At 44.1% G+C, this 14,089-nt stretch overlaps 1 protein-coding gene across 1 annotated transcript; it reads left to right on the top strand.

Annotated features, from left to right (window-relative positions):
* Nucleotides 1-5,792: 5,792 nt before the first annotated feature.
* Nucleotides 5,793-14,083, top strand: LOC112078895 (CDC42 small effector protein 1-like). Its single transcript, XM_024144998.2, has 5 exons — nt 5,793-5,970; nt 8,617-8,955; nt 10,657-10,761; nt 12,008-12,089; nt 12,266-14,083. Exons 2-5 carry the CDS (start codon nt 8,902-8,904, stop codon nt 12,403-12,405), a joined length of 381 nt encoding a protein of 126 aa, XP_024000766.1. The 5' UTR covers nt 5,793-5,970; nt 8,617-8,901; the 3' UTR covers nt 12,406-14,083.
* The last annotated feature ends 6 nt before the right edge of the window (nt 14,084-14,089 follow it).

The following is a 14,089-nucleotide window of genomic DNA, read 5'->3' on the forward strand; positions in this document are numbered from 1 at the left end:
GTACGTCAGACACATTGGACCAGACCCTTTATAAAATACTGTAACCTGCATTACACGCCGAAATTACATTGCACGAACCCCAAGGAGGCAATATATCATGACAAACTTGAGACTCAAACATGAAGAGAGTGCGGCACCTGCTGACTAGAGTTCTAATTGACCTATATAAATGTATATTTCATCCACTGTCTGGAAAAATTACTAGTTACAGTTAAAAACAGACAAACAAAACGCGACTATGTCTATGCAATCCTACATCAGACTTTGATGGACTGAACTTCTTCCCACACCAAGTCATAAAACAACACGTCAGGACAGTGAAGAATAAAGCAATGTCCCAGGAGGGATAGAGGGAGCGAGGTCCCAGTCGCTCTCGGTTCCACACTCTTGATCGACTGTCCTTACTCCAGATCTCCCCAGACTACAATCATCAGCGTTACAGGATTAGGACCTGACCCTGAACGCTGCGTGCTGGCCAACTATGTGTGCTGTTGGTGTGCTTGTGGTCGTTTGGTTGTGGTGTCGTGTGTTGGCTGTGTGTGTGTGGTGTGCTGTGTGTGTGCTTGGTGTGTGGGTGTGTGGGGGGGTGTATGGGTCTGTGTGTAATGGTGTGGCTGTGTGTGTGTCTTCAGTGTGTGTGTGTCGGTGTGTTGCTTGCCTTCACGTTTACCTCTACTGGACTAACAACTCCTGGTCGCAATAAACACGAGAACTATTTCTACAAATACACATTATCGATAAGCCTAAATGGGCACTGAAGGCACACAATGGTCCACTACAAAAGGACAATACACGATGAAACTGGTCCTGCCTAACCAACGCTACGCATAGGCCTCGCTGCACAGTCCAACGAGCCGCCCAGAGTCCCGTGTCTCTTGAGCACACAGACTGCCACAGCAGATACGACTGCCCTGGCCAAGTATCAAGCCCCTGCCCTGTGCCAGACAGTAGCTCTGACGACTCCTCTGGCATATCATGTAGTGTGCTGCATTCATAGAGTCTCAGTCATAAGGAGACGCTGACAGTGCCCACTTAATCATGCCACAAATCCAACTCGTTGCAGATAGCTAGATGAATTGGAAAAAGTCCTCCACTTTCATTCTCTGGTCTGAAGACACACCCCCGCCCACAACATGCAACACACCACAACACACACACAACACACACACAACACACACGACACACACACATCCACACACACACACACCACCACACACACACACACACACACACCACACACCACACACACACACACACACACACACACACACACACACACACACACACACACACACACACACACACACACACACACACACACACACTCCTCCCTCTATCCCTCCTGGGAAATCTATTCTCACTGCTACATGTATGTACAGACTTGTGTGGGAAAAGCAGTCCATCAAAGTCTATTGGATTAATAGACATACGCTGATGTTGTAACTCTACAGTATATGTTCCAGACAGTGGATGAATATAGTCATTATAGTGGATTCAATTAAACTCAGTCCAGAGTGCCAACTCTCTTCATGTTGAGTCTCAAGTTTGTCCAGATAATGCCTTGGGTTCTGCAATGTAGTTCCGTGTAATGCAGTTACAATTTATAAGTCTGTCATGTCTACGTAATTGTTTTTAAATGTATGTAAATTGTAAAGTATTTTTGTCCGTAATGTCTTTTCATTGTGTCAGACCCCAGGAAGACTAGTTGTCGCCATTGGTGTCAGCTAATGGGGATCCTAATAAAATCTAAAATGTTTTTGATTAGCACAGAGCCAGCTGCTCAGAGCAAACATTCTCTCCCCCATACATGGGGATATGATGAGGGAGAGAGAGAGAAGAGAGAGAAGAGAGAGGGGGAGAGAGAGAAGAGAGAGGGGAAGAGAGAGAAGAGAGAGGGGAAGAGAGAGGGGAAGAGAAGAGGGGAAGAGAGAGAAGAGAGAGGGAAGAGAAGTGGGGAAGAGAGAGGGGAAGAGAAGAGGGGAAGAGAAGAGGGGAAGAGAGAAGAGAGAGGGGAAGAGAGAGGGGAAGAGAAGAGAAGAGATGTGAGGTGCTCTCAAGCATCTGTATACCCAGGCTAATGCTGCCACCAAGAGGATGAACACAGAACTGCTGTTTTAATTGAGCACCAACGGTAGAGGAACCACCCCTACACCCCTAGTCATTGGTCTCGACCCCCAACACGCTTATCTAAAAGGATTGGAGAGGTGTACGGAATATGAAAGATTTTACCCATTTCTAATAGAGGGCAGGGTGGGCACTGGGCAGTTGACATGTGAAGAGCAGCGCAGGACAACAGCAGGAGGCATACTCACAGTTTCTCCCCATCCCTTGCTCTAGTGTCTTGTACGAGGTAAACAGTGCCAAAACTCCCTCTGCCCAATCTCTGTAGGATGCTGTATCTTTTGGCAATCAGGTTACTGGGGCCAGGAGTTATAGGAGTGGAGGGGGAGTGGACATGGCAGGATGAATGTGCTTCCAGCTCCTCAAACTTGGGCATCTTGTTGCGGGATTCTTACAGGAGAATTAACTGCAAAATTCAGCAAAACACAAACATGTTGCTTTTCCTTATTTTATGCACGTTTGCGCAATTCAGATGAAAATAAATAAATACATATTTAATACAGGGGAGACAGAGTCAGATAGCAGCACATCGCGTCAGATAGCAGCACATCGYACTTGTTACAGTGTAGGATTACTGAAAGCAGAATCCTGGCTAGCTTATTCTATTTCACTATTGCCACTTTGTCAAACAAACTCACCTGTTTGCAGTCAGGTGTTGGCTATTTCCACCAGTTTAAAACATCCATAGCCTACTGTATTAACTTCCGTGTTTACTCTTGTTCCTATGGTAATAGGAAACCTTTGTCCTCCTTTCATTATCCCTTTTTTTTCACAAGGTGTCAGCTAAAGAGCCTTCTGATGTGAAGGCTGTTTGGGATAGGGAGTTTTAGTCTCAATTCTCATGACAATGCATTTGACCAGAAGACTACCGTATACTCTATTCTCGTTCTAAATCGTGAAAGGAGTTGTATGAGACATCTGTAGGCTGGCACCTAACTAAGTCATATTCTTCAAGAATATTAGTCATGGACTTTTTCTCACATTTTGTTCTGTTTCAGCCTTATTCTAAAATGTATTTTTTTATCCCCTTCAATCTGCACACAATAACCCATAATGGAAAAGCAAAAACAGCTTAGAATTGTTAGCAAATTATTACAAATAAAAAACGTAAAATACAATTTACATAAGTATTACGACCGCTTTTCTCAGTACTTTGTTGAAGCACCTTGGCCAGCGATTACAGCCTCGAGTGCTTCTTGAGTATGACGCTACAAGCTTGGCACCCCTGTATTTGGGGAGTTCTCCCATTCTTCTCTGCAAATCCTCTAAAGCTCTGCCAGGTTGGATGGGGAGCGTAGCTGCACAACTATTTTCAGGTCTCCCTTTATTTAACCAGGTAGGCTAGTTGAGAACAAGTTTCATTTTCAACTGCGACCTGGCCAAGATAAAGCATAGCAATTCGACACATACAACAACAAGAGTGTTACACATGGAATAACAAAACATACAGTGAATAATTCAGTAGACAAAAAGAAACAAAAAGTCTATATACAGTGAGTGCAAATGAGGTAAGATAAGGGAGATAAGGCAATAAATAGGCCATGGTGGCGAAGTAATTACAATATAGCAATTAAACACTGGAATGGTAGATGTGCAGAAGATGAATGTGTAAGTAGAGATACTGGGGTGCAAAGGAGCAAGATAAATCAAATAAATACAGTAAGGGGATGAGGTAGATAGATGGGCTGTTTACAGATGGGCTCTGACAGCTCACAGCGTTGTCTTGGCTGTGTGCTTAGGGTCGTTGTCCTGTTGGAAGGTGAACCTTCCATTTAATCCATTTTAGAATGTGGAAAAGGTCAAGGGGTCTGACTACTTTCCGAATGCACTGTAGATAGACCTACTATTATTGAAATGAGACTTGCATTGCAGTCTGATCTCATAGACTAGACGTAACATAGTAAAAGTAAATCCGGGAAGCTCAGATTAGTATGATATATTATGTTTGGTATGGTTACATGGTTATTTAAAGTAGGATGGTTGGTAGGGCTGGATGGATGGGTGGGTGTATAACGTGAACGTCTAGCAACCCAAAGGTTGCGAGTTTGAATCTCATCACAGACAACTTTAGCATTTTAGCTAATTATCTCATTTTAAACTACTAGCAACTACACTATATATATATGAACATATGTGGACACCCCTTCAAATTAACGGATTCGGCTATTTATGCAACATCCGTTGCTGACAGGTGTATCAAATCGAGTACACCGCCATGCAMTCTCCATAGACAAACATTTGCCGTCATAGGATGCCACCTTTCCAWCAAGTCAGTTCGTCAAATTTCTGCCACACTAGAGCTGCCCCGGTCATCTGTAAGTGTTGTTATTGTGAAGCGAAAATGTCTAGGAGCAACAACGGCTCAGCAACGAAGTGGTAGGCCACACAAGCTCACMGAAYGGGACCGCCGAGTGCTGAAGCGCGTAAGCTTAAAAATGGTCTGTCCTCAGTTGCAACACTCACTACCGAATTCCAAACTGCCTCTGGAAGCAATGTCAGCACAATAACTGTTCGTCGGGAGCTTCACTAAATGGGTTTCCATGGCTGAACAGCCACACACAAGCCTGAGATTCCCATCTGCAATGCCAAGCGTCAGCATGAGTAGTGTAAAGCTCAGCGCCATTGGACTCTGGAGCAGTGGAAATGCCTTCTCTGGAGTGATAAATCACGCTTCATCACGGACAAATCTGGGTTTGGGGGATACCAGGAGAACGCTACCTTCCCCAATACATAGTGACAACTGTAAAGTTTGGTGGAGGAACAATAATGGTCTGGGGCTGTTTTTCATGGTTCGGGCTAGACCCCTTAGTTCCAGTTAAGGGAAATCTTAATGCTAATTTATACAATGACATTCTAGACGATTCTGTGCTTCCAACTTTGTGGCAACAGTTTGGGGAAGGCCCTTTCCTGTTTAAACATGACAATGCCCCCATGTACAAAGTGAGGTCCATACAGAAATGGTTTGTCGAGATCGGTGTGGAAGAACTTGACTGGCCTACACAGAGCCCTGACCTCAACSCCATCGAAAACCTTTGGGATGAATTGGATGCCAATTGCGAGCCAGGCCTAATTTCCCAACATCAGTGCCTGACCTCACTAATGCTCTTGTGGATGAATGGAAGCAAGTCCCCACAGCAATGTTCCAACATCTAATGGAAAGCATTCCTAGAAGAGTGGAGGCTGTTATAGCAGCAAAGTGGGGATTGACTCCATATTAATGTCCATGATTTTGGAATGAGATGTTCGACATGCAGGTGTCCACATAATTTTGTTAATGTAATGTACTTAGCATGTTAGCTAACCATTCCCCTTACCCTAACCTTAACCGTAGCTAACCTAACCCCAACCCCTAACTCCTAGCCTAGCTAACGTTAACCAGCTAGCCAGCTCGCCACCTGGCTAGAATTTGTAACATATCATACGTTTCACTAATTTGTTGTGCAAATTCGTAACATATAATACCAATTGTAATTTGTAACATGTCATATGAAATGGGTGATGGACATCCACAAATTAATTAATACATACCATACGAAACATAACATATCATATTAAATTAAGAGTCTCAGATTTATGTACAGAGTAAAACGAAATGCTCTGAATGCTCTGAGACCAGGTTGCAGTGTAGCAGAAAATATCCCAGATTGTGCAAYGCTTTCATTAGCCTGTTGATTTTCTTCCAGTTGTGGCGCTATAGTTCTGCCACCGTAAAAGCCTGAGAAGAAGGAGTGTAGCCTACCGCAGAACATAGGAGACGTTTTACTTTACCACATCTCGACTCGTGAGCTGACCGTTTTAAAGATATCATGTTCGTTTGAGGGAGAAAGCGGATTCCACACTGATGTTACGGTAAAGGCAAATTGGTTGAAATGGGTTGTTTAATTGTGGCAGGGATCTAGATGTAAATATATTGCTATGCTAATTTCGCAGTGACTGGATTGAGTGRACGGTTTTTGGGGTGAGAACTCGCGTCAGTGTTTGTCGTTAGTAAAATGTTAAATGCAGATGTTACTTACGGTGTTGCCTTACAGATGTTTCCGTCGAGATGGTGGCGTACCTGAAGACAAAAATAATGCCTCAATAGAAAATATTGAGAATGTTCATTTGAGAATTAGGCTACATTCAATGTCCCTACTCTTTAAAAATCACATTCATCAAGATTGGATATTGGACACATTAATACACATTCAATGACCATCTCTTTTCAGGATATTCAATTGGATAGTCACTCAGTTTTATTTAACATGCCTGTTGCCCTGTTGAATTGAGGCTATAACAGAACACGGTAAATCAATGGCCGGTGTTGTTCTCAGGCCAGGCATCTTTAAGTAGACAGTTAAAAAGCTGGAGATCTACATATGCTACACATTTACTCACTCACACACACACTACCTTTACCTTGATCTCCTGGTTCAAAGTCGAGTTCAGTTTGTAAAGAGAGACATTATACCCAAACCTCTTTCTTTGACCTCTATAAATGTRTTGGGTTTTACAAAGATGCAAGGGGGTAGGTACTCGTTTGGGGAAAGAATGTCCTTGTCTGGTTATTTACYAGTATTTTACAAGACTGTGAACTAATATGATTACCAGTACATCAAAGATCAACGCATAGTTGAGATCTTACTCAACCTAGTTGAATTCAGTGCTAATACTGATGACTTTATTCAAAATAAAAGTTTAATTATTCATCAATCTCCTATTGAAACCACCATGTTGCACAGGGCTCTTAGGTCTTGTATGTCACAGTCCTAAATGTCTGTCTTTCAATCCTGAATCAAATCCATTTGTAAGACTGACTGGTCAATGTAGCTTACATTAGATAATGATTTGGTGACAGTTGACTAGTGTTTACTGTGACTGGATGGAGGAGAGGATCCCCATAGTATGCCTGCAGCTCTTTTCTGATGGACAGTTGACTGGTGTTTACTGTGACTGGATGGAGGAGAGGATCCCCGTAGTATGCCTGCAGGCTCCCCCCCCCCCTTTTTTTCTGAGTGGACAGTTGACTGGTGTTTACTGTGACTGGATGGAGGAGAGATCCCGTAGTATGCTGCAGCTCTTTTCTGAGTGGACAGTTGACTGGTGTTTACTGTGACTGGATGGAGGAGAGAATCCCCGTAGTATGTGCAGCTCTTTTCTGAGTGACAGTTGACTGGTGTTTACTGTGACTGGATGGAGGAGAGGATCCCCGTAGTATGCTGCAGCTCTTTTCTGAGTGACAGTTGACTGGTGTTTACTGTGACTGGATGGAGGAGAGGATCCCGTAGTATGCTGCAGCTCTTTTCTGAGTGACAGTTGACTGGTGTTTACTGTGACTGGATGGAGGAGAGAATCCCGTAGTATGCCTGCAGCTCTTTTCTGAGTGACAGTTGACTGGTGTTTACTGTGACTGGATGGAGGAGAGAGATCCCGTAGTATGCCTGCAGCTCTTTTCTGAGTGACAGTTGACTGTGTTTTACTGTGACTGGATGGAGGAGAGGATCCCGTAGTATGCCTGCAGCTCTTTTCTGAGTGACAGTTGACTGGTGTTTACTGTGACTGGATGGAGGAGAGAATCCCCGTAGTATGCCTGCAGCTCTTTTCTGAGTGACAGTTGACTGGTGTTTACTGTGACTGGATGGAGGAGAGGATCCCCGTAGTATGCTGCAGCTCTTTTCTGAGTGAAAGTTGACTGGTGTTTACTGTGACTGGATGGAGAAGAGAATCCCGTAGTATGCCTGCAGCTCTTTTCTGAGTGACAGTTGACTAGTGTTTACTGTGACTGGATGGAGGAGAGAATCCCGTAGTATGCTGCAGCTCTTTTCTGAGGACAGTTGACTGGTGTTTACTGTGACTGGATGGAGGAGAGAATCCCGTAGTATGCTGCAGCTCTTTTCTGAGTGACAGTTGACTGTGTTTACTGTGACTGGATGGAGGAGAGATCCCCGTAGTATGCCTGCAGCTCTTTTCTGAGTGACAGTTGACTGTGTTTACTGTGACTGGATGGAGGAGAGGATCCCGTAGTATGATGCAGCTCTTTTCTGAGTGACAGTTGACTGGTGTTTACTGTGACTGGATGGAGGAGAGGATCCCGTAGTATGTGCAGCTCTTTTCTGAGTGACAGTTGACTGGTTTTACTGTGACTGGATGGAGGGAGGATCCCGTAGTATGCCTGCAGCTCTTTTCTGAGGGACAGTTGACCCGGGTCCTGATCTTTCAGTGGGTGTTGCCATTATGACAGGAAGTCCCTTGCCACTGCAGCGTGAATCCCTCGTCTTGCATGAGTGTCACAGACAGGAAGAGTGATAAGCAAGTGTGTGGGGGATGCATGTTGACTGACCGCAAATAGGCCTGTAGAGATGTAGGCCTATTTGGCATGGGGATGCTGAAATGTAGAAATTAACATGCCCATAGTACTGTATCTGAATTGATTGTGCTATTCTAGCAGGTGGAGATTGTTTCACTTCCTATACCTTGTCAGCCTTCAACTAATGGAATCTGGTTTTGACTCGACAGGCCCTACAGTACCTGAGGCAGTGGAAATCTGGGGAGACGAGCATCCACAGGAGATTCAGTGAGAGGGAAGAGGTGACATTCTAAACGTTAAGAGAAAGGAATAGAACCGGACTTGGCACTGAGCCTTGGGGGACACCCATCTTTTTTTGGGACTGGACTGGTTGCAACGCCATTCCACCCTAAGCGACGTTCTTGTTCTCCACCACGTCCTCCGCTGCCTGCAGGGCGTCCAGAGAGAAGCAGGGCCTCCGGACCCACTCAGAGCAAAGCAGCAGCACAGCAGGGATGAGCGAGTTCTGGCACAAGATTGGCTGCTGCGTGGTGGCCAAACCTCCACCGGTGAGTTTGTCCCTTCTGAGAAATTACTGGAACACACAGTAACTTTTTAGCTTCYGTGCTAGCCCTGCTTTTACAGCTCCAAGGTCAATGGGTCGAGATTAAGGGTTTGCCTGATTTTAAGATGTTTACCTGCCTCCCAAGAGTTTGGATATTAGATTCACCACACCACCATGTCTACAACTTCACTAGTTGAAGTTAGTTCAGCCATGCCAGCTGTGGATCCTCAAGATGCATGGCATGGGATGACATGGGTATCATTAGCTGATTCTTCAGCTAGTCAACAACACTAGTTAGAAGAGAGCCCTCTGCTACTGTCAGTCGCCTGAGAAATAGGTCAGGTAGATGGTGAGGGAGTGGAAGAAGGAATGACTCTGGCGTTTTCTGTTGTTTTGAAGTGGGTGACCCACATAGTCCCGAAGGTCTGCCTATCTGGAGGGCTAGACTTCAGTCCAGACAAARACTGCTCTGTCATTAGACATTACCTCTTGAATCAGGATTAAGAAGACGTAGGTTAGGCCGGGTTCAACCTTAGTCTAGCTCAGACGTGTAACTTCATAAAAAGAAACACTCCACTATTACCAGATCAGAAGATATCAAGGCTGTCCCAAGCACCCATACACTTTCACCTTGTGTTTAACCTTAAGGGGACTGTAAAACTATTGTTGTAGTCGTCACGTCATCGTCGTCGTCGTAGAATTGGCATTAAGTCAAATAAGGAGATTGTATCCCTCCACAGCATGTCTCTATGGTAACTCCAGAACCCTCCCCTAACAATTAATGGGGTCTCTGAGGGGAAGTGGGCTTCTGGCATGTGCTGCTATTGAGCTCATTCTTTTCCCTCCCTTCCTCCTCCCACCTTTATTTTTAGGTCCTTGTTTATTCTATTGTTGGGACGAGAGAAGGCCAGACTAGAATGTGTGTATAGCATGTGGTGGCATACTAACAAGTGTTACTTCCCAGAAAGGCTTGCTTTGTCAATTGTTTATTTCTGATAACAGTGCAATGACTACATGTCGTTRGACCTGTGTATAATKTAATTAACATTCTTTTTAGTTTTTATAAATCCCTAATTATTCAAATTAATAATTGCTATGTGGCATTTGCACTATACAGTCAGAATATTGATACAGTCAATATGGTCATGATCCATAATGTGAAATGGCTCATTAATTCCTGTCAGTTCTGGGTCATCTGTCTGCACCCAGCGTAGCCTGTTGTAACAAGTGGGGCTTATTCACAGCACTGCTGACAGGTGATGACATGCCTTTACACTGACAGAACTGAACATGCTCTAATAAAACAAGTATTAGAGAAGGGGATGTTCAACATTCCACTTACATTCATGTCATTTAGCAGACGCTCTTATCCAAAACGACTTATAGGAGCAATTCATGTTAAGTGTCTTGCTCAAGGGCACACCGGGCAGATTTTTCACCTGGTTTGGGGGATTCGAACCAGCGACCTTTCAGTTACTAGCCCAAATCTCTTAACCGCCGCCAGGCGGCCTGACCTGCTGCCATTGAGTATGAAAAAACAAGTAGAAGATCAAAACTCTTATGGAAGATCATCCCATTCAGGTTCCAAAATGCATAGTGTGTGTGAGCTGTAAAGTCTGTAAGGCTTTTCTTCCACTGGGCTTGATTGCATAATATCTGTCTAAGTCCCCATTTTCTATTTCTATATATTTTCTATTATTTCCAGAGAAAGAGGCGCAGGAAAATCGACCGCAGCATGATCGGCGAGCCCACAAACTTTGTCCACTTGACACACATTGGCTCTGGGGAGATGGCAGAGGGCCGGGCCCCGGTAAGAGAGATGATACCTAGACTGACTGGGGCTGGTGTGTCTTAAAATGTGTTGAGATATTGTGAAGGTAGTGTGTGTGTGTTACTCCTCAGTACGTGGGCTGGGCTTTGCAGCTTCCAACCTGCCGCTAGGAATGTTGGCCTGGTTTCCCACGGAATACAGTCACGTTGGACAGGGAATGAGAGGAGGAAATGTAGAAACGCTGGGAAATGTTTCTCAATTCATTCATCTATTAGTAGGATCTGGATATTAACTTTAGTTTGAAACCTGTTATGCTATGATGGATAAAGCTGGATACAGTACTATCAGAAGACTAGCCAATCACTAGTCTGGTCATTGTTTAAATCACTGTATGGAAAGTGTTAGGTTAAATTGAGTGATGGTCCATTTCTGAATTTATTACATGATGTTGATTCTATCAGTACTAAAATGTATGGACTACTGTATGTCGCTCTGCTAAATGACTCAAATGTATGGACTTCTGTGTCGCTCTGCTAAATGACTCAAATGTATGGACTACTTACTGTATGTCGCTCTGCTAAATGTCTCACTGATAAACAACTGACTGTTCCGTCGTGATCATTACCTCCAATTGCGAAAGTCAACAGATTTTTTTAATGAAATGATACATTTACACATTCTATCATGACGTGGGCTGAGAACAGTCAGGTGGAGGAGTATGTTGCTGAAACATGTTACATAATTCCATTTCCTCAACTGCTATTGCGTAACCCTCTAATGTCCATTGTTCTGTTATGACCCAAAGCTGCCAGACTGTAGTTATTCTAGTGTTCGTCAGGCACATGCCGTTTCTGCAACGCTTGACGTCAGAATGATAATCCACACCTGTGCGTTCGTCCAACTCTGAACTGCGTCGTTAAAAAGTAAAGGGGAAAAACCACAGCATAAAGCAAGTCCCATTCCTCCTCACTCCATCCCCATCATATGGTCACTATCATCATTATGTAAAGACGTAGGTTATGAGTAATGCTGCTGGCCAAATGGATCAAATGTTGTCAGCAGTCCAAATGGGATCATGTTTCATATGAAACCCACAGAAACAGACTGTTAAATATGTTGCATACAATGATACAGTATAGAAACAACACATTAAATCATAGTTCGAATTCTGGCTTCGGACCTGCCTCTCCATCCATATGTTATCATGAAGAGGTTATGACCGCCTTTTGATATGAAAATGACTAAGTATCTGTAGAAACTCTGTCGTTATCTTCCTGTCCTGCAGTCAGGGCCGGTCCAGGATAAGATGAGGTCAAAAGGACCCAGTGCCAACGCCGCAAGAGCATTGTATAGCTGCTGCCTACCAATAAGTACCCAGTTAATGAAGCTATCGCCATATCTGCAATGCAATAGCTCTCTGGAACTAACCTTCACTTCTGGAACTAACCACCTTCACTTCTGGAACTAACCACCTTCACTTCTCTGGAACTAACCACCACTTCTCTAGACTTGTAGAACTAACAGTTTTCACTTCTCTCTGTAGGCATGGAGAACCATTTCCATCCTCCTCTATGCGCCCCTCTCATCCCAAATCAAAAGCAGTCACTGCAGCGTAACCTGTTTCCAATGGAGCACWTGGCAAACCTGAGAGCGGACCCTAGAGAGCAGAGAGGCTCTTCCTGACGTCTGCAGGATCCATTTAGCCAAACAGGACGATGCCCTTTCTGTGGTCACCACAAGAATCGCCCTGCTCAGAGGAGGATAGACTGACATGTTTTTGATGCTTTTTAAAGAAAAGTATTTTGTCTTTCTGATGGACTTTGGACTTCCACTGTATTTCAGCCAACMACGTTTCTGTGTCATGGCCAGCAAGCGTGTGTGAGAGAGCCGGTGAGAGTGTTTAGCACAACTTGTTGACTAACATGGCTGATTCCATTTCAGGAAGTGAAGATTATGTTCTCAAGGATCACCTGAATGTTGCAAACCATTGACCTACTGCCAAACAAATAGTATACGCAAAATATTTTGTATCTGTCTAATGAATGAGGATGCACCTTTTATTTTCCTACAGTGCATAGTTAAAGGTCTTCGTGTGTGTGTTTATAAGTGAAAAATGCTATGTGATTTTGTTGCTGTTTAGATACCAGTACTGAGTAGTGTTATTTTGATTGTACCAGTTGCCATAGAACCCCATTTGGACTGCTACCCAGTTGCCATAGAACCCCATTTGGACTGCTACCCAGTTGCCATAGAACCCCATTTGGACTGCTACCCAGTTGCAAGCATAAAGGTAACTGCCAAGATAAAGGAAACCCCAACATAGTGTCTTAATAGGGCATTGGGCACCACGAGCCAGAACCGCTTCAATGCATCTTGGCATAGATTCTACAAGTGTCTGGAACTCTTGGAGGGATGCGACACCATTCCTCCATGAGAAATTCCATCATTTGGTGTTTTGTTGATGGTGGTGGAAAACGCTGTCTCMGGCTCCGCTCCAGAATCAACTGGGTTGAGATCTGGTGACTGAGACRGACATGRCATATGGCTTACATAGTTTTCATGCTCATCAAACTATTGTGACCACTCGTGCCCTGTGGATGGGTCATTGTCATCCTGGAAGAGACCACTCCCATCAAGGTAGATCTGTTTCACCCTACAGTAGGTAGAAGGTGATCACTCAGAATGGCTGTGTATTTATTGGAGGTGACCTTGTCCTCTATGGGGTGGAGTGGACCTAAACCATGGCAGGAAAATGCACCTCCACACCATAACAGAGCTGCCAATAAGTACCCTCATTTACTCAAGTGTTTCCTTTATTTGAGCAGTTACCTGTAGCTGGTCAGTGTGACACACAATTTACTAGCACCTACTCTGAAAACCCTAACTATTAGTCAGCGGGAAGAGTCTGTTAGTAACAGGGGTTGTTGTTGAAATTCAAAACACCATGACCGTTACGGGGCTTTCCAGTGATCTATCCTGGAATTACTCGGGAATGCCACTCATTAAATCTGCATCAAGGAACATTCCATAAGGTCGTTTTTTCTCTTGTCGGGGGGGATGTCCACCCCCTTGATCAGAATGGAAAATTCCAACCATTTCACTGTGCATTCCCCTTGTAATTTCTATATGGCCTCCCACTTGAGCTTGTTGTAGGCGACGTGCACTCCAAGCTGGCTTGTGTCCCACATGACATCCACACCATGGTGACATACATTCTGAAACCAGGAGGGAGTTTTTAAAAATCTGATTTAAATCATACAGTAGAAATGAAAGTTTGTTTCCTGTACACAACTGTATTTCTGACGTGCTTAGTATACACAATCTGTTGTGAATAACTATTCACTCTCTGTAGTTTTTTTGCTAAGTG

Source organism: Salvelinus sp. IW2-2015, unplaced genomic scaffold (genome assembly GCF_002910315.2).
Source record: "Salvelinus sp. IW2-2015 unplaced genomic scaffold, ASM291031v2 Un_scaffold6450, whole genome shotgun sequence".
Taxonomy (NCBI): Eukaryota; Metazoa; Chordata; class Actinopteri; order Salmoniformes; family Salmonidae; genus Salvelinus; species Salvelinus sp. IW2-2015.